Consider the following 19,230-nt stretch of genomic DNA (forward strand, 5'->3'; position numbering starts at 1 on the left):
CTCAACAGCACGTATCATCCTCATTGCAACAGACCTTGATCTTGTATGTTGACTAACATTTGGAAACATCCCCAACGTTCCAAGGTTTATTAACTTATTAACAGGTCATGTTCAAAGGAGTAACATATTCCCACGAGCACACCAGGATTTTGACAATCCCCCAAAAGAAATGATGGAGAAGAAAGTCGCTACCCTGACTCACAGCATCATACCTCCTCCCTGGTACATCAGCAACTCCTCATTCCTACAGACTGCAGGGTATGCCCAACTCCCAGCTCGCTGACTGTCCCTTCACACATTCTTCTCATTTGGGTAGAGGTTTTCTGAATGCAAATGAATCTTCTCTAATTGATATAAAAGTTTTCATCATTTTAAATGTTGGTGTTATTAGTATTATTGACATATTAGTGATAAAGATCCTCCCACTCTAGTACATTAATAGGCTACACTATGCATTTTCTGCTGAAGGTTTTTTCCCTTCAGTACATCAATTCCATTGTCTAAGTGAGGACTTCAGATGTGTTAGGATACATATGCGTAAGTAATTTTTAACTACAGCTACACTTTCCCAGCAAACTTTAGTCACCCATTTCCAAGTTACTGCTTAGAATCTGAGCCTGACTTTTTTTTTTTAATTTTTTATTGAAGTATAGTTGTGTTAATGGTGTGTTAATTCTGCTGTACAGCAAAGTAACTCAGTTATACACATGTACATTCTTTTTTATGTTCTTCTCCATTATGGTTTATCACAGGATATTGAATATAGTTCCCTGTGCTATACAGTAGGACCTTGTTGTTTACCCATTCTATATATAATAGTTTGCACCTGCCAATCCCAAACTCACAGTCCATCCTTCCCTCCCACCTCTCTGGCAACCACAAGTCTGTACTCTATGTGTGTCTGTTTCTGTTTCATAGATAAGTTCATTTGTGCCATGTTTCAGATTCCACATATAAGTGACATCATATGGTATTTGTCTTTCTCCTTCTGACTTACTTCACTTAGTATGATAATCTCTAGCTGTATCCATGTTGCTACAAACGGCATTATTTCATTCTTTTTTATGGCTGAGTAATATTCCATTGTATAAATGTACCACATCTTCTTTATCCATTCCTCTGTTGGTGGACAGTTAGGTTGTTTCCCTGACTTTGATCTTTCAAACACCATTCAGTGGAGCTTATTTTAACCAACACATATCAACACTTCCCCCCCCCCTCAGTTAACGATCCTGTCTCAGGAGATGTTGATAGACAAAAAAGACATCACAAATGGTCCTCATGGAGCTCACTGCCTCTCTGGGGAGACAGGAAGTGTGCCATGTTGATGTGGTGGGGTAAGAGCTGTGAGGAAAAAGAAATCACAAGAGGCTGTGGATACATGCTGGAGAGCAAGGAGGCAACTCGGAAGAGGTGATGGATGGCCTGTGACTGAAGGGTTGAGTAGGAAACAGCCTGGAAGCAAGGGGGAAGGGGAAGAACTTTCGGGAGAGGATATAAAAGCCAAAGAGAGCATCGCCGGTTAGGGCGACACTGTTCAGCGTGACTATGGCTGGTGCCAGGGCAGCAGGAGAGAAAGTGGTGGGAGCTGAGGCAGGTCAGACCTTCACAGGGCTTGTATGGCCTGATGAGGAGAAAGCTTCAGGCGGATTTCAACAGATGACAGGACCCAACCTACCTTTTGAGGCAACTGTGGCGGCAGAGTAGAGGGTGGATTTGAGGAGAGTGAGGCAACAGGCAGGGATGCACACAGAGGCTAAGGTGGTCATTCTCAGCATCCAAGGACTTGAATCAATGCAGAGGAGAGCGAGGAGGAGGGCGTACAGTTCAAAAGGAAAAACAGCACTCAAGACCTTGCATGGCCCGGTCCAGGACAACCTCCCAGCCTCCCTGTGCCCCCGTCACTCTGCGCTTCAACCACTAGGGCCTCCTTTCTGTCCTTCCTCCTGGAATGCACGCTGCTCTTTGACGATACTTTTCCCTCCACCTCAGCATTGCCTCCTGGGGAGCCTTCCCCCCGGGGAGCTCCCGTTCCACTCCTGGGTCAAGTGCCCTACGCACTTGTAGGACCATGTGTCTCCTTCTTGGCACTACTGGCTACTATACTTGTCCACAAACGTGTATGATGTCCCACAGACAGCTCTCTGCTCCCGAACCCTAAGCCCCATGAGAGCAGGAGCCATGTCTCTATTTGCTTCCTACTGTGTTCTAGCCCACAGTAGGTACTAAAATGATCTGACGATACATGAGTGGATCCCTGCATTTAGAACGATTGATCTCACCCATGTGGTATTGATTTGCTTGATTTAACTCATGTTTTTGAAGTGCCCGACTTTCCTCCTAATAGCAGCATTTCACAAATGGGGAAACGGCAGCCGTGATATGAAAAAACTTGCTAGTCAAGTCACGTTGCTAGTAAGTGCTAGAGCTGGCTTGGGTTTGGCCTACAGCCAACTCCACCTGTTCATGTCCATCCTGTGGACACACCATCTGTTGCCACGTGCTCAAAGGAAAATGGAGGAGAAAGCAAGCTCACGGAGCTTACATGTCAATCATCAAACCGAAGAGAAAGCACCATCCTAGATTGCTCTTTAAAAAAAAAAAAAAATTGGTGTTGCCATTCAGTCTGCTATCACCCCAGCAGATGAACAAGGAGTCAAGTGAAGTATAATGATGGTGACAAAAATGAACAATTATTAAGTGCTTACTCCATGCTGAGTGCTATTTTAAGCACTTTAAATATATCAATGTCACCTCATCCTCAAACAAAGCCTGGGAATTGGGTATTATTACTAATACTCTTTGTATAGATGAGGAAAGTCGAGCACAGAGCTGTCAAGTTGGTCACAGAATCAACAGTGATGCAACCAGCATTCAAATCCAGGCAGCCCAACACCGGAGCCTGAACCCCAAGCCATCAAGCGTGACCTTCAAGACGGCAGAGCGCCCCAGGGGGAGCACCTAACTCCTCCAGGGGAGCCAGCAAGGGCTCTGCAAGAGAGGTCATGACCTCTGCACCCAGTGCTGAGAAGGCCTATATGGGAAGAGGGAAGCAAACACGCACAGAAAGAAAGAAGAAAATAAAGGAGCGAGTCTTGTTCAGGGAACAGAAAGAAGTTAATGCGGCTGCTCATGGGGCTAAGAGTTAAGTCAGGAAAAGGCAGTTGAATACATGGCTGTGGAGGGAGGAAAATGGCTGATTAAAACTGCCTTTTGTTGGTTTGTCTGTAAACTGTGTTTCGATTCAATGGCTGGACTGAGGGGACAGGTGGAATGAGGAAGAAAGTAAAGGTGAGGTTCACAATAGAAGGGAAACGGAAGATGAGGGGCCTCGGTTATGGTGCACACAGTACAAATGAGGAAAACAGGGCACGTTCGGTTAATATTTAACAGGAGGAACTGACAGAACTTAGGGACCAAAATGGGGGACGTGAAGGGTGGTGACGAAGGGCATTTCCAGACGGACCCCAAGGTTTCTGCATTGGTTAATATGGGTGGGGAGCCATCCCTAAGATGGGCGGAGAGTAGGGATGGGACAAAGGGGAGGTTGAGAGGGGGTAAGAGTAGATAAGGAGGTCCTTTTGGGGCAAGCTGAACGGCTAATAAGATGCATGTTGATCTTTCAACTAAGCAGGCAGAAATACAATTGAACACCCAGAACCTCTACAAAGGGAGCAGACACATGGCATTATCATGTAGACCAGTGTGGGCCAAGAGAATGTTCGTGATGATGGAAATGTTCTATATCTGCCTTGTCCAAGATGAGAGCTACACGTGGCTATAAGCACTTAAAATGTGGCTAGTGCAACTAAGGAACAACAAAGTTTGTAATCTTGTCGGACTTTAAACCATTTAAACTTAAATAGCCACAGGTGGCTAGTAGCTGCCGTATGAAAGAGCACAGATCTGAACAGGAGCGGCTCGCTAATAAGAAAAACACCAGAGCTGCTCATCTGAGGCTGCCGAGATTGGAAGGGACCTTAGAAATTATCAGGTATAATTTTCTCATTTTACAAAGAAGAAAACTAAGGCCCCCAACAGGAGAAGTGACGGGCACAAAATCACTGCAGCGAGAGAGCAGCAAGGCAGGCTGGAGCCACGGCCTTCTGTATCTGATCCAATGCCCTTTCCATTTCACAGGCTGCTTCTGGTACGGATGCAAAAATAACTGCAATTTTATTTAAATCTGGAGTGTGGAATCGATGCGGCTCATGGGCAAAGCCAAGTAAAGATCATGTACTCCCCCTGCCGAGCGAGACATCCCAAACATCGCTGGGTAAGCAGCTCCATCAGATACTTTAGAAGCAGGTAACAGAACCCACTCTGGTTAGTTTTAATATGAAAGGAATCGATTAAGGAAGGATCAGCAGTTTGCACAATCTCTGAGAGAGGGTCTCAAAGCCAGGCTTGGAGGCTATGCAGTCAGGTACTGTTGTCAAATCACACCACCACTGCTCTGATGGGGACCCTACCGTGCCTACCACTGGGCTCAGGGGAACGGCCAGCCAGATATCTGCCTCTCCACGCTGGACGGCACTGCTGCCAGGATCACCAGAATGCATTCCACGGCCCCCTCCCTCCACATGTCATTCTCAGTAAAAGCTAAAGAGAGGGGAGGAGACTCTTACAACAAAGGAAGGCAAGTTTCTGGCTTCTACCTGGTGCAGAAGCCCCACAGGTCAGAAATTAGGAAAAGAATTTTTTAAAAAGGCACCGGTCTTCCCTGTTGGTGCAGTGGTTAAGAATCCACCTGCCAACGCAGGGGACACGGGTTCGAACCCTGGTCTGGGAAGATCCCACATGCTGCGGAGCAACTAAGCCTGTGTACCACAACTACTGAGCCTGTGCTCTAGAGCCCGTGAGCCACAACTACTGAGCCCGCATGCTGCAACTACTGAAGCCTGCGTGCCTAGAGCCCGTGCTCCACAACAAGAGAAGCCCCCGCTCTGCTCGCCACAGCTAGAGAAAGCCCGCGGGCAGTAATGAAGACCTAAAGCAGCCAAAACTAAAATAAATAAATTAAAAAAAAAAAAAAGGCAACACCACCACCACTTAACAAATGCCCTGTTGAATAAATACCCCATCTGTACTGGTTTGGACCATGGATTTTACAGCCCATCCCACTTAGCAGCATCCTTCCCTGACCCAGAGCTTTGTACACTTAAAATTATGTCTCTATATTCCAAATTTTCTCAATTAATTCACCAGGGGCTCTTTTCAATTTTTTAAAGGATAAATTTATTCACCAGAACATCTATATTGATAGAAGCTATGTACGGTGGGAAGTGAATTATGCATTTCGACTCTTAGAGCGTGAAGGGTTTCTTTTCTTTTCTTTTTTAATCTGGATTTTCTAATTAACAAACTCGATATAGCACAGCCATGAAGATGAACAATTCTGGAAAGTTCTTCCTCAGAAGTGGCAGCAGTAGGAAGGAAGCAAGAGTGGATCTGAGAAATCTTCTAAGAACTGAAAAGTATTGTAATGTGAGGCTTAATCATCGAGGCTCTTCCATCCTAAGATTCTACAAAGGGAAGGAAAAGACTACAAATCACTCCAGGTGTTGGAGTCTGGGGGAAGAGAAATGCTGTCTTGGACAGTGATTGTGATGGGGGAAGCCAGGAAGGGGTTCAGTCTGTGACAAAAACTGAGAATGTACCAACCGAGAATATGAGGGGAGAATATACCAACTCATTATGCAACAGCTCTCATGAGCGAACCAGATGGAGTTCTCCTCCAGGCAGCCCCAAGGTGGGGGACCAGTGCTGTACTTAGATCGAGGAGGCCTCCTGTCCTGAGGGTGGCCGACATCCAAGGGGCGCGGCACAAAGACAGGAGCACGGAGGGTTAAGAACTGGACCTACAGAGACTCCACAGTGAAGGAACGAGAGCTCACGAGGCAAGATGGTTACTTGTCCCCATGAGAAAGCTACAAACACCACCCCAGGTGGCCTTCCCAGAGCCAAGCCACAGTCTCCAAATGCCTATTGCCAGGTTCCACCATCGTTTAACTGCCTCCAGGTTCATGTCCACATGTATAATCACACCTTTTACAACACACCAAGCAAATGTAAACAGAAGGAAATTAAAGGATAGTTAGGGCTACTGTTACTCAACACAGAGTAGCTTTCACAGCAGCTGGTTGTCAAAGAAACTTCCCTGAGGAGCATGGACAGGCCTGGGCCACCAAGCTCCAGCTCACGGTAGAGCAGCATGGTAATGGCTGAGGTTCAAAGATCACGATTTCACTAAATTCCTAGCTAAGCCTGACACAGACCTGTTACACCCCTACTGAAAACCCTCCAATGGCTCTTACCGCATCTAAAAGAGACCCTGCTCTTCACCGTCCGGCCGTCGCCTCGTCCTCCAGAATCATTTTGGACCCTTGGCTCCTTGCTCCACACCCTCCAGCCCCACGGGCTTCCCTCCTTCCATTCCTCAAGGGGCTCCTTCCCATCTCAGGGCCTTGGCGCTTGCCCTTCCCTCTGCCTGAAACAGTCCAGCCTCAGATCTCCCCCAGAAGCCTCTTCCCACTCACCCTTCTCTTACCCAGGGTCACCTACCGCCTCCAAGAGGCCCTTCCTGCCCATGCTATCGAAGGGAGCTAGCTCTCCCACCTGGCTCCTCCATCACATCATGGGCATTACAGGGCTTGCTTACTTGTTTTCTCTGTCTTCACCCACACAGGGCAAGCCGAGGGAGGGCAGGGGTATTGTCTAGCTCGTCATTGCTTTTATCCCAGCTCCTGGAATAGTGCTTAGACCACTTAATTGGTTGCATAAATAAATGCATTAAAAGAAAAAAGGATCACGGTGATGGTTGACCAGGGCTCCCTGACCTGTACAGGCCTCTGCTCTGGGGGTGATGGCCAGTCCTGGTGTCTGAGTGATTCCCTGGGCCCAGCACAGGGACCAACTTTCCAGAGCCCTGAAGACAAGGGGTAACACCCCAAAATATGGACTCATTTTCCACTCTACCTTCATTGGCCGCGGAGTTGCCAGAACAGAGGCCGCATCTTCCAATTCCTGGCAAACAAATGCAGCAAATTGATGGCTTCTCTGAGGTACCTACCAGTGTATTTGGGGAGAAGCTTCGAGAACAAGTTGAGCAGCGGCTGTCCTATGAGACTGGAGAGATTCCACAAAAGAATCTGGATGTCATGAAGGAGGCAATGGTTCAGGCAGAGGAAGCGGCTGCTGAGATTACTAGGAAGCCGGAGAAGCAGGAGAAGAAATGCTTGAAGAAGGAAAAGAAAAGGCTAGCTGTGAGTGCCCTGGCGTCTTCAGAAAACAGCAGTAGGACCCCGGAGGAATGTGAGGAGACAGATGAAAAGACCCAAAAAGACGAAGAAGCAAAAGCCCCAGGAGGCTCCTCAGGAGAATGGAATGGAAGACCCCCATCTGTCTCCTCCAAACCCAAAAAATAGAAATCTTTTTCCAAGGAGGAGCTGGTTAGTAGTGATCGTGAAGAGACAGCTGGCAGTGGAAGTCCTACCAAGAGGAAGAAACCTTTCCCCAAAGAGGAACCAGATAGTGACCCTGAAGAGTCAGGAAACAAGAGGGTCCCCAAGAAAAAGAGGAAATTCTCTTCCAAGGAGGAGCCTCTCAGCAGTGAACCTGAAGAGGCTGCTGCCAGCAAGACCTGCAGCTCCAAGAAAAAGAAAAAGCTCCGAAAGCTATCCCAGGAAAATGAGAATGGACATTTCCCTAGGAGGGCACAACTTACAGAGATATTTCCCAACCCATCCCCTATAGCCCAATAAAAATAAAAACAAATTCACGAGTCAAAAAAAAAAAAAAAAGAAAAGAAAAAAGGAGATGGTTACTAAGTCATATTACATTTTTGAGAAATAAAACGTATTCGTTAAACTTTTTTTTAAATTAATGGCGCCAAATGCTCAGGCGACCACTTCCCTACGCTCTATGTCCTTGGGTTCGTCAGACTAGAGATACTGGTTTCAGCTCTGTCACCAGGAAAAGGAACTTTCTCAGTCCACTGCTCTCTTTTTTTTTAATGGAATAAATATTACCTTATTTAAAAATGGAGATATAATTGACATATAGCCTGTTAAAAACAAGACAATGGGCCCAAGATGGAGACACTTATGCTGAGCGTGGAGAAGGCCGCATCTGAGATGGACCTGAGCGAAGCAGGACTTGGATGTGGGGGCAGGGTGGGCACTTCATGCACAGGGAACACATGAGCCAAGAAAGGAAGCCAGGGAATGGGGGAAAGACAGAAAGCAGCATTTAGACCCATTTGGCGGTGACCCAAAGGAGAATAATGGTGAGATGAGATGGAAAGGGAGCCTGAGACCTACTGTGATGGACCCAGGACATTGGGCGAGCAGGGGGGGGATTAGTCTGGTTCTGACAGAGGAAAGAGAATCACTGACTGGTTCTGCGCAGGGAGAGACAGCATCAGGTAAGTTGTCAAGGGTTCAGAAAGGGACAGTGAGCTGCCTAAAGTCACACAGGTAGGGGAGGGGCCAGGCCTCAAACCCTGTTACCCTGATTCCAGAGGTGAAGTGGGGTCGGGGGAAGGACAAAACTAACCCCTACTACGTCCCCACTGTTTCCCCAGGCACGGAGCTAAGTGTTTTGCATATAGTATTAAACCTCACTACAGCCCTATGAGGGAAGAAGCCCAAATTACTGACAAAGGTGCATATCTTTCCTCCAGAAACAAAGGAAAGGGTGATGTGAGAGATGGTGAGGAGACAGACTCAACAGGATCTGGAAGCTGACGGGGCCCGGGAGCAACGGTGGCTGCAGTCACCTTCTCTTCAGCATCCTGCCCGCATCCTATGATCTGCCTCCGTGGGGCCGCTTTGGGATCCGGCTTTCTTCACGCACAAGTTCCTCGCTTTTCATTGAAAACACTTTGTTACTGGAACACCACACAGCTCATGAGCTGCTGGTTTCATATTCCACAAGTCGAATGAAAGGAAGCTTTAAAAAGAAGGCTGGGAGGCTGCAGTCCCTGCAAAGGAGAGGCGTGTGCAGTGGCCAGGGACCAAGGGGACTTGGTGGCTCCGACCCAGGTGCCACATCTCTCCTCCCACTGCCACTAAGAGGGGATCAGCAGTGCCTGATCAGGGGCAGAAATGCAGAGGTCAGGCTCCCTCAGGCGGGGGCAGCTTTTTAATCAGCTCATTTACTTTTTATACCACTATTAAAAAATTATCTACGTAGACAAACAAAAGTTGACTTCCGTGTTATAGTCACACAATAACAAATTCAAAATCCTATGTAACAAATCAGGTATTTGGCCTCTGGGTTATCACCTCTGTGTGTGCTGAAAAATAGATATATATTGGTTTTATCTTCCCTCCTTTTATATTTGTCTATAAAAATATACACAGGGCTTCCCTGGTGGCGCAGTGGCTGAGAGTCCGCCTGCCGATGCAGGGGACACGGGTTCGTGCCCCGGTCCGGGAAGATCCCACATGCCGTGGAGCGGCTGGGCCCGTGAGCCATGGCCGCTGAGCCTGCGTGTCCGGAGCCTGTGCTCCGCAACGGGAGAGACAACAGTGAGAGGCCTGCGTGCCGCAAAAAAAAAAAAAAAAAAGAAAAAAAAAATATATACATAATGGTTTCAAGTATGTATTTAAGTTGTTTCTAAGCTACTAGACTGAATACAGATGCTAATTATCTTCCTGGTTCTTACTCCCAGGACCAAATGCCCACATTCTTCCTCAACATCTCCGCTTCCAGAGCAGCTCAGAGCCTAAACAGGTCTCAACTGTCCTGAGGAGACACAGGAAAGAGAGAGGCTTATCCCCAGCACTCTTCCTTCTCCTTCTCAGGAGGACACCTTTAGCCTGAAATGAATCTCGCTTTTGACTACTAGACTTCTTCTTTTTGTGTGTGTGTGTGGTATGCAGGCCTCTCACTGTTGCGGCCCCTCCCGTTGCGGAGCACGGGCTCCGGACGCGCAGGCTCAGCGGCCATGGCTCACGGGCCCAGCCGCTCCGCGGCACGTGGGATCCTCCCGGACCGGGGCACGAACCTGTGTCCCCTGGATCGTCAGGCGGACTCTCAACCACTGCGCCACCAGGGAAGCCCTTGACTACTAGACTTCTTAAAGATGCAAGGCGGACTCTTTTGAACATGTTGGACATCATACAATCCAAGACATGTTTCAAATGACTTCTTTATCAGCACCGTTAACTATAGCAAAAGTGGTGGTGAACTTCAGGGTGCTCAGAATAGAGGTGGAGAAAAACTACCCTGTGATTCATGAAGCTTCTGTTCTGCTGTGGGGCTGGGTTTATGAATGGGTCAGGTAGGTACAGGTTGTCACTAAGGGAAAGCTAAAAACCGTTTTGCTTATTTCAGAATTCAGTGAACCATTAATTCACACATCACTGAAATGTGCTGCCCTCTGACAATTCAAAGACCCTCCAGACCATTGTGGGATCCCAGGATCAACCTCCAGAAGAAGAACAAAAGACACTACAGAAGTGAGCAGCTGGCCCATTCTACCTTCTCTCTCACCAGAACAAAATCACGCTTCAAAAGGGCACAGCTGTGCTGTTTCATGGACACATTAGCATTTGTACAGGATTGAATCTGCACTATACTGAACATTCTCTAGGCAGAATCTGTTTGCTTATGCAAAGGAATTTATCTTCTGATGAGTGTATTAACTCCAGAGAGCTTCTCAAACAGCTTTAGGGCCATGCCTGAGGCTCACTGCCTTTTTCTGTTTGCCTAAGAAGTATCCATGGCATCACCGCCACACGGCACTTCTGGTCCTGACAGGATATCAAAACAGTCTCCCAAGGACAAAAGTAATGGCTCTGATGCACTCACACATGGACTTTAGAATAAAAAGGGAAAGTGATGACCTTTATTGAATAAATTGCTTTTCTTTTTTTGGCAGCGCCATGAGGCTTGTGGGACCTTAGTTCCCCAACCACGGATTGAAACCAGGCCCATGGCAGTGAAAGCACCGAGACTTAACCACTGGACCACCAAGGAATTCCTGCTATTTTTTTTTTAAGTTAGATTCTTATTTGAAATATGTATTTGAAATGGATTAAATAGCTAAATATAAACAATACAGAAAGACGAAAACACAGGTGAATACTTTCCTGTTTTTTACATGCATAAGCGTAGGAGCAATTGTTCAAAAAAAAAAAAACACTGACAAATTTTATCTTTCAGACAACATGTAAGAGGGATGTCTCCAGGTTTTCTTTGAAAAGTCACGAGAGCATCCTGTATTACTTAAACCGATTCCCCAACCTGAGGAACTTAGAAGAGGGCAGGGAGGTAGGTACAAAGCAATCAGAGTATACCTTTCATAAAAGGGGTAGGGCTGGCTACAGTTCTGGGTAAAATGAAATATGCCTCAGTCAGCAAGAATCAAACCGAACATCACTAGTCAATTCTACTTTCTTGCCAAAACTTAACTAAGCTAAATTTAAACAAGCCATCCTGTTATCTAAAATCAAAGCGCTGGTTTCTTCTGTAATCTCTTTTCCTAGATTGGTCACTTTTTTCCTTTTCCTTTTGTAGCATCACATTAAGAATTCCAGCCAATATTCTTCTGAGGCTATTTCTTAAGTGAGTTGTGATTACTGTTTCCTGAAAGTCTTCCCTTTGGTTTCTGTAAGATGCAGAAGGACTGAGCACACTGAGTTTTCCCACAGTCATCATAAAACGCCAATATCAGAAATGCTCACATTTCATTAAACGTGACAGCGCCTTCCGGCCCCATAGCTCAGTGAAGCACTCCAACAACTTAAAAGGAAACATGTCCCTCCCTGCAGTTGCCCAGGCTGAGATCACAGATAGGGCTCTTGCCTTTGTGGAAACTGATGTCATTCCAGAGAAGTCGACATTGCTTCCATCAACGTAAAAGATGCAGCTGATTAATTTCAGGCATGCTGCAGCTTCTTTCCTTCCAAACGCTAAGCATTCAATACAGCGGGACAACCCAGAGTACATGCTAAGAGTTTACTGGAGCCAATAAATGCAGTTAATTAAAAAAAAAAAAAACTATGCCAATTTCTCCAACATCTCCTCTTTTACAAAGGGAAATATATTTTCTTCTCCCGGCCATCACAGAACAAGAAGGGTCCCACAAGTACGACCCCACATTCTTCCAACCTCTAAGGTGCTCTCCAGCGGTATACTTCCAGGAAAGCGCCATTGCCCACTGGAGTCACTAAGTCACCATTCACTGCTTTGCTTCTCCGTTCCCCTGGCAATCGTGTGCTGCTTCTCTCCACCCAACTGAAAACACTTTCTCTAAGTCTAAAGGGCACTTAAGACCTTCTGGTGGCTAAACACAAGAGCTCCTCCAATTAAAAAGAAAAAAAAAAATCCCCACTCAAACCACCTTCTCCACCAGCTGCCATGCCTTTCTTTCCTCCCTATCACAGCTTAACTTCTTAAATGAGTTGTGCTGCCATTCCCTCACCTCCCACTTTCATTGTGCCCACACCCTTCTTCAACCCCGCTGGCTTCTGGGGTCGACATGCAGATGAAACAGTTCTCACTAAGGTGCCCAAAGATCAACAGGGCTCAGTCCCCACCAGGTGTGACCTCCCAAACTGGGAGCAGAAAGGACCCATTTTCTAAAGACAGCTGCAAACAAAGGGGTTTGCACCCCATCCTGGGATTACTAAGAGATGGACAACTGACTGCTCCCCCAACCACCTCCCTACTCCACGCCCGGCCCCACCCTATCCCCAAGCTGGTAAGAGGACCGAGGAAGAGACTCCTTCGAGCCCCTAGGTTCCTGGCTTAATGGGGAGTGCTGCTGTATGTTGGGGGAGGGGATGAAGAGACTTCATCCAGAGACTGGGCATGCCTGCAAGAAGGGGAGACTTTTACTCCCACAGTGGATAACAGTGGGCACGTTGATTTGTCCTGCCCCTACCAGAGTAAAAGAAAGGAAAACTACAGGAAGACAGCAGGGCAGAAACAAGCCCCAGATCTGCTTGGTTCACAGAACAACCGATTAAGGTGACTAGTTGAGCATCTTACTAGCACGCACCCATAAGGGCCTCCTGCCAGAGCCAGGGCGTCCCAGCATCTGTTCCAGTTACATTAGAGGCACTTAACCCTTCCCTCTGCCTCCTTCGCACCCAACACAGGAAACATGGTTGGAGCCCAGAAGAAGGACAGGGAGGAGGGGTCCCAGAGGCAGACCACCCTCCTCACTTCAAGTTGCTCAAACCACAAGGCTGGCAAGAGATGAGCTCAGGGAAAGCTTTAAATCAAATGTCTATTTTCCTCACCGTGGTATTCCCAGATGTAACCAAGGAAGTGGCACATGGTAGGCTTAATAACTATCTGTTGAATAAATGAACAGCTTCTTCTTAATCCTCACCCTCTGTGTCCTTTCTGCCTCATTTCATTCATTTACTCATTCAGTCACTTCTACACAAATGTTTGTTTTTTTCTTTGTTTGGTTGGGTTTTTTTGTGTTTTTTAACATCTTTATTGGAGTATAATTGCTTTTCAATGGTGTGTTAGTTTCTGCTTTATAACAAAGTGAGTCAGCTATACATATACATATATTCCCATATCTCCTCCCTCTTGCGTCTCCCTCCCACACTCCCTATCCCACCTCTCTAGGTGGTCACAAAGCACTGAGCTGATCTCCCTGTGCCATGCAGCTGCTTCCCACTAGCTATCTATTTTACATTTGGTAGTGTATATATGTCCATGCCACTCTCTCACTTTCTCCCAGCTTACCCTTCCCCCTCCCCATGTCCTCAAGTCCATTCTCTAGTAGGTCTGTGTCTTTATTCCCATCCTGCCCCTAGGTTCTTCATGACCTTTTGTTTTTTAGATTCCATATATATGTGTTAGTATACAGTATTTCTTTTTCTCTTTCCGACTTACTCCACTCTGTATGACAGACTCTAGGTCCATCCACCTCACTACAAATAACTCAATTTCGTTCCTTTTTATGGCTGAGTAATATTCCATTGTATATATGTGCCACATCTTCTTTACCCATTCATCTGTTGATGGACACTTAGGTTGCTTCCATATCCTGGCTATTGTAAATAGTGCTGCAATGAACATTATGGTACATGACTCTTTTTGAATTATGGTTTTCTCAGGGTATATGCCCAATAGTGGGATTGCTGGGTCGTATGGTAGTTCTTTTTTTTTTTTTTTAAGGAAACTCCATACTGTTTTCCATAGTGGCTGTATCAATTTACATTCCCATACACAAATGTTTGCTGAAGGTTGATTCCATACAGTTTAATTATGGAAAGATGATTGAGGCGTGTTCCCTGCCCTCAAGAAAGTTACTAGAGAAAGTAAGAAAAGTACAAACTTGCAGCTACCACAGTAATTATGTGAACAGTAGCACAGGAGTAATACAAAGTACCAAAGACATTAACTCAAAAAATCCAAACAACTCCCTGAAGTACACCCAGACAGTTTTTCTTATCGGTTTAGATATAGAATTCTCATGCCTGCCTTTCCCATGACCACTGGCCCTTTAACCCTCCTAACTAAAATACATTTACCCTTGATGTGTCAAGGGTAACTGTTTACACACCGCCTGTGTGTGTCATATCCTGGAGAAAGCCAGGATAATCCAGATTCCTTGGGTCTGGGGTCGGCCAAGGAGATTTCCAAGCGCAGCCTTGCATAAAGACCTAGAGAAAGGACAAGGTATGTATGGCTTTGCTCGGAACACCGCCATATGCCATCTGTCACAGAGGAAATGCTGCTGGTTTAGGATCAAGGTGATGCCCAAGATGTACATGTCCCCTCAGACAGCATCTTAACCACAGGGAGATGGCCGTGCATTGTGGAGGACTGAACTACTATAACATCTACCCAGAAATCACATGTGATTTACAATACTGTTTATTAGTGGACTCAGAATTAATTAGCATTTAGAGCTACATATTTGCAGAAAGTAAATCACTCTACATGATTTCTGGTTTCCTTGTGATCTTAGCTTATAGTCCCTCAGCCACCATTATTGCTCCCCACATATATTTTTGATAGGTATTTTCAATGACCATTTTCCACCATTATTAGAATAATGAATACATGCTCAATAAAAAATCTAAAAAGTACAATAAAGTTTATAACAGGAAAAATATTGTGCATATTATTACCAACACTGTTAATCTTCTGGTATATTTCCATTTAACCTCTGTTTGATTTAATAGCTATTTGGAATTAATATGCCCCATAAGCCAACGCTGGTAAAAATCACCAATATACTAGGATATAAAGTGCCGTCTGTGATCTCTTTCAATTATGAACAAGACTGTATCTTCATGATTGTGAAACAAGTAGTAGATTCAGTTTAAAAAGCTTAAATTCAACGGAGGGAAAATTGGTCAAGAGGGTTGTTTAATGTATGAATGCAAGCTGGCTCTCTTCACTATTCTTTTTTTTATAAATTTATTTATTTACTTTATTATTTATTTTTGGCAGCATTGGGTCTTCATTGCTGCACACGGGCTTTCTCTAGTTGCGGCGAGCAGGGGTTACCCGCGGCATGTGGGATCTTCCCAGACCAGGGATCGAACCCATGTCCCCTGCATTGGCAGGCGGATTCTTAACCACTGAGCCACCAGGAAAGTCCTCTCTTCACTATTCTATTTGTTTTTCCAGTAGCCCAATAGTTGGGTAACTATCATTTCAGATACAAATCCCTTTAAAAATAAATTCCTTTGATTGTTTAAAAAGGATATTCTTGTGTGATTCTGGGAGGCACAAAAAACAGAGCTAGTGGTATTTTCTTGTCAAATATATGGTTGCCATTATTTATCAAGATATCTCACAAGGATTTTATTTTCATCTCAGTATTCCATAATAGACACGCTATTCCAATGATACCTAAAATAAAAACGATTGGCTTACCTAACTAAGAAATCATGCAGTCCAACGTCAAAATACCTGTTGAAGGGAGACAAAGACAAGCATATCAATAGAAGATATTCACAGCAGTGGTGGACTTGACCAAAAATATATCATTCACATTTGGAACATGGTGAATACATGGATTACTCCATGACAGTGGTTCTCGAAGCATGACCCCTGGAGCAACCACAGCAGCATTCCCTGGTCAAATTCTCAGTCCCCACCCTCACACACTGATTCAGAAATCCTGGGGATGAGGCCCAGTAATTAGCTTTAACAAGCCCGCCAGATGATTCTGATGCAGAACCGCTGCTTCATGAGAGCAAAAGTATCTCAGCAAGCCTAAACTCTCTCTCTCTCTCTCTCTCTCTCGAAACAGAAGCCAGAAAAGTGAACTTCACCACTGTTCCAAAAGGGGAGTCATTTTATAGCACTAGTTGTCTCTGATGTTCAGTTACTCAAAAATAAATGAAATTATGATTTAAAAGCATGAATCCACACTGGCCAGAGGGAAGAAGAGGGGTGGGGGAAGGTCAGCTCTGTTCTTCCATCTCCTCCCGGCCATAGTCCCTGGAGCTTTTCGCAGGAGAGAACGACCCCCCCATATCCAGGTCCGCTCTAGCAGGGAAGGGAGAAGGCAGTTCCACGCACTCGCTGGTGAGCCTGTATTGTGCTTGGGCGTCACACCAGCATCCAGAAAGCCCTGGGCGGTAGTGGACCCCTTCAGTCACAGCCTCCCTCTGACACCACCAGACTGGCTCAGTCCATATGAGTGGGACTGCCTTGGTTGCCCTAACGAGCACGCTTGTTCCCCCTAAACCTCTGCCCGCTTAGCCAGTGTCCTTCTCTCACCTTTGGGTCTGGCCCGAGTCATGATGGTGCCGCCCACCAGGTATAATCACTACTCCTAACACCTGGATGGTGGTGGTTATGTGCCACCCACTGGACTGGCCCCCCCAGTTAGCAAGCAGCCTGGGGCAAGCCCGAGGGACTTCTGTCCCTACAGACAGTGAGCAGTGGACTCAGAAATTCCCCCTAGAGTGGGGTCCAACTGCCCAGGCAGGCCCTGACTGTCCCTAGCATTCGGGTCCACCCTAGCCCTTCCCTGGAACATCTCAGCCTACTTGGCACCCCACCGTGCCTGACATATAGCAGATGATTATAGATATTAAGATTCCTTGTGGGATACCTTTAAATGACAAGATTCTTTCATGCGCTCAAGCATCTGTTTATAGATTATAGACACAGGGTAGGTGAGAATAAAGAAACAAAGCCAAAATACGAGGTCCCTCATTTATTATATCACTTACCTGAAATAGTTATATAATTCAGGGAAACTCAAAGTCAAGGTATTGTGCGTAAATTCCATCTACTCATAAGCCTCTGAGGAGAGCTCTAGAGGGAGATATACCTGCAGGGGTAGCTGATTTGTTTCAGCTGATTTTACATTGACCTGGATAAGGTCAATTCCTATACTCATATTTAACACAGATTTTAAAAAAAAAGAAACAGAAGTGATCCCTCCTCTCGACCAAAACCAAGGCTACATTGCTCAGCTACATAAGTAAAACCTTCATATGACAGACAGCAATTGTACGTTTGCCAGAACAGCAATATGGGCAGTAGAAGTATGTATGGATTAAAACAAAGATTTCAGTCTTTTCAATTACACCAGCAACAGACTCTGTTACAGGAATCAGAGGATGAAACAGACATGAAAGGAATCACAGAGACCCTCAGTGTAGAGGTGCGGTAGGGGAAGAAGACCCTGAAGCAATAATGAAAAACCTAATAATATACATAGAAATTGTTATTCATTTAGCACCTAGAAGGTGGCAACTACTCTGTTCAGTACTCACGCACGTACCTGGTTGCCGGCGAGGTAGGTACTGGCATCCCCATTTACCGGTGAAGGAACTAGAGTGCAGAGGCTAAGTAACTGGCACAGAGCTCACAGCTAGGAGAGGACAGAGCTGGGAGTCAAACTGAGCCCTGACAGCCACGAATTATGTGCTCCTCCCACTAAAAGTACAGGCTCTCACTGCCCCTCATTATTACTAATTGAAAATGGCTGTTGATTTTAAATCAGCACTCCCTTTCCACCTCCACCTGACCTCTGCTTCCCCCTGCTCCGGGCAAGCCCACGGTCTCTGCAGGCGCCACCTACCTCCTCGGGTCTTAGAGTCAGCCAGGCTCTGGAAAGCTGTGTCGATTCTCTGGGCTCCAGCTTCCCCACTGGGAAAAATGGAGACCCCTTACTCGTAGGGAGGTTATGAGAATTAAGTGAGAAAATAGAGATACGGGGCTTAGCACAGCGCTTGGTCCACCACGTGTACTCAATAAACAGTAGTCTCCTTTCCTCCAGTTTTTAAGAGTTGTTTTAATGGCAGCCCCATTCCTGATAACTCAGCAGGAGAAGCAAGACACATTAAAAAGAAGGACATATGGGGCTTCCCTGGTGGCACAGTGGTTGGGAGTCCGCCTGCCGATGCAGGGGACACGGGTTCGTGCCCCGGTCTGGGAAGATCCCACATGCCGCGGAGCGGCTGGGCCCGTGAGCCATGGCCGCTGAGCCTGCGCGTCCGGAGCCTGTGCTCCGCAACGGGAGAGGCCACAACAGTGAGAGGCCCGCGTACCGCAAAAATAAATAAATAAATAAAAAGAAGGACATAAGTTGTCTTACAATGCAGCCCAGAAAGGGAGGCCATTTAATCCAGGGCACAGGCAGGGCCTGAGCCCTGGAGAAGGGGGCAGCGGGGCTGGAACTCTGAGGGGCGAGCACCAAGCTCAGGGCACAGGCAGGCGAGCCGGAGGATCAGTGTCCCACAAAGAGCCTTGAAGCTGAGCGCAGGGGTGAGGGCTGGGGTCACGGGGAGCCTCACCCTGCCTGCCCTGCTCCTGACCAGCATCTCATACCGGCACACCAATACACACCAGTGCACACCCAGCTTCACCTGCAGCTATGGCGGCCCTAGAAGTCAGGGTAGAAATGTACAGAAGTGAGGGGCTGTGACACAGGTTGTGTTTCAGACTGTTTCCTCTCATACACGTGTGACTGGTGGCGGATGGAATTTGAGGCAGGGACAAGCGGAGGACTTTCAGCATCCTTGTGACAGGCAAGCTGTCAAGAGAACAGTATAAAGAAGGGGTCCCCGACCTTTTTGGCACCAAGGATCAGTTTCGAGGAAGACAATTTTCCCACAGACCGGGGGGCAGGTGGGGGGGCAGAACGGTTCAGGCGGTAATGCGAGCGATGGGGAGCGATGGGGAGTGGCTGGCGAAGCTTCGCTCGCTCCCCAGCCGCTCACCTCCTGCTGTGCAGCCAGGCTCCTAACAGGCCGTGGGCTGCTACTGGCCCGAGGCCCA

At 46.6% G+C, this 19,230-nt stretch overlaps 1 protein-coding gene across 1 annotated transcript in view; it reads right to left on the reverse strand.

Moving 5' to 3' along the window:
- The window catches only part of HHAT (hedgehog acyltransferase), a 364,679-nt gene that overhangs the window by 146,712 nt on the left and 198,737 nt on the right, over positions 1 to 19,230 (reverse strand). Inside the window, exon 9 of the mRNA XM_082666689.1 lies at positions 15,865 to 15,900. Within this exon, the coding sequence (XP_082522815.1) occupies positions 15,865 to 15,900 (36 nt within the window). The remainder of the gene's footprint in view (positions 1 to 15,864; positions 15,901 to 19,230) is intronic.

The sequence above is a fragment of the Grampus griseus genome (assembly GCF_964374135.1).
Source record: "Grampus griseus genome assembly, chromosome: 1".
Taxonomy (NCBI): Eukaryota; Metazoa; Chordata; class Mammalia; order Artiodactyla; family Delphinidae; genus Grampus; species Grampus griseus.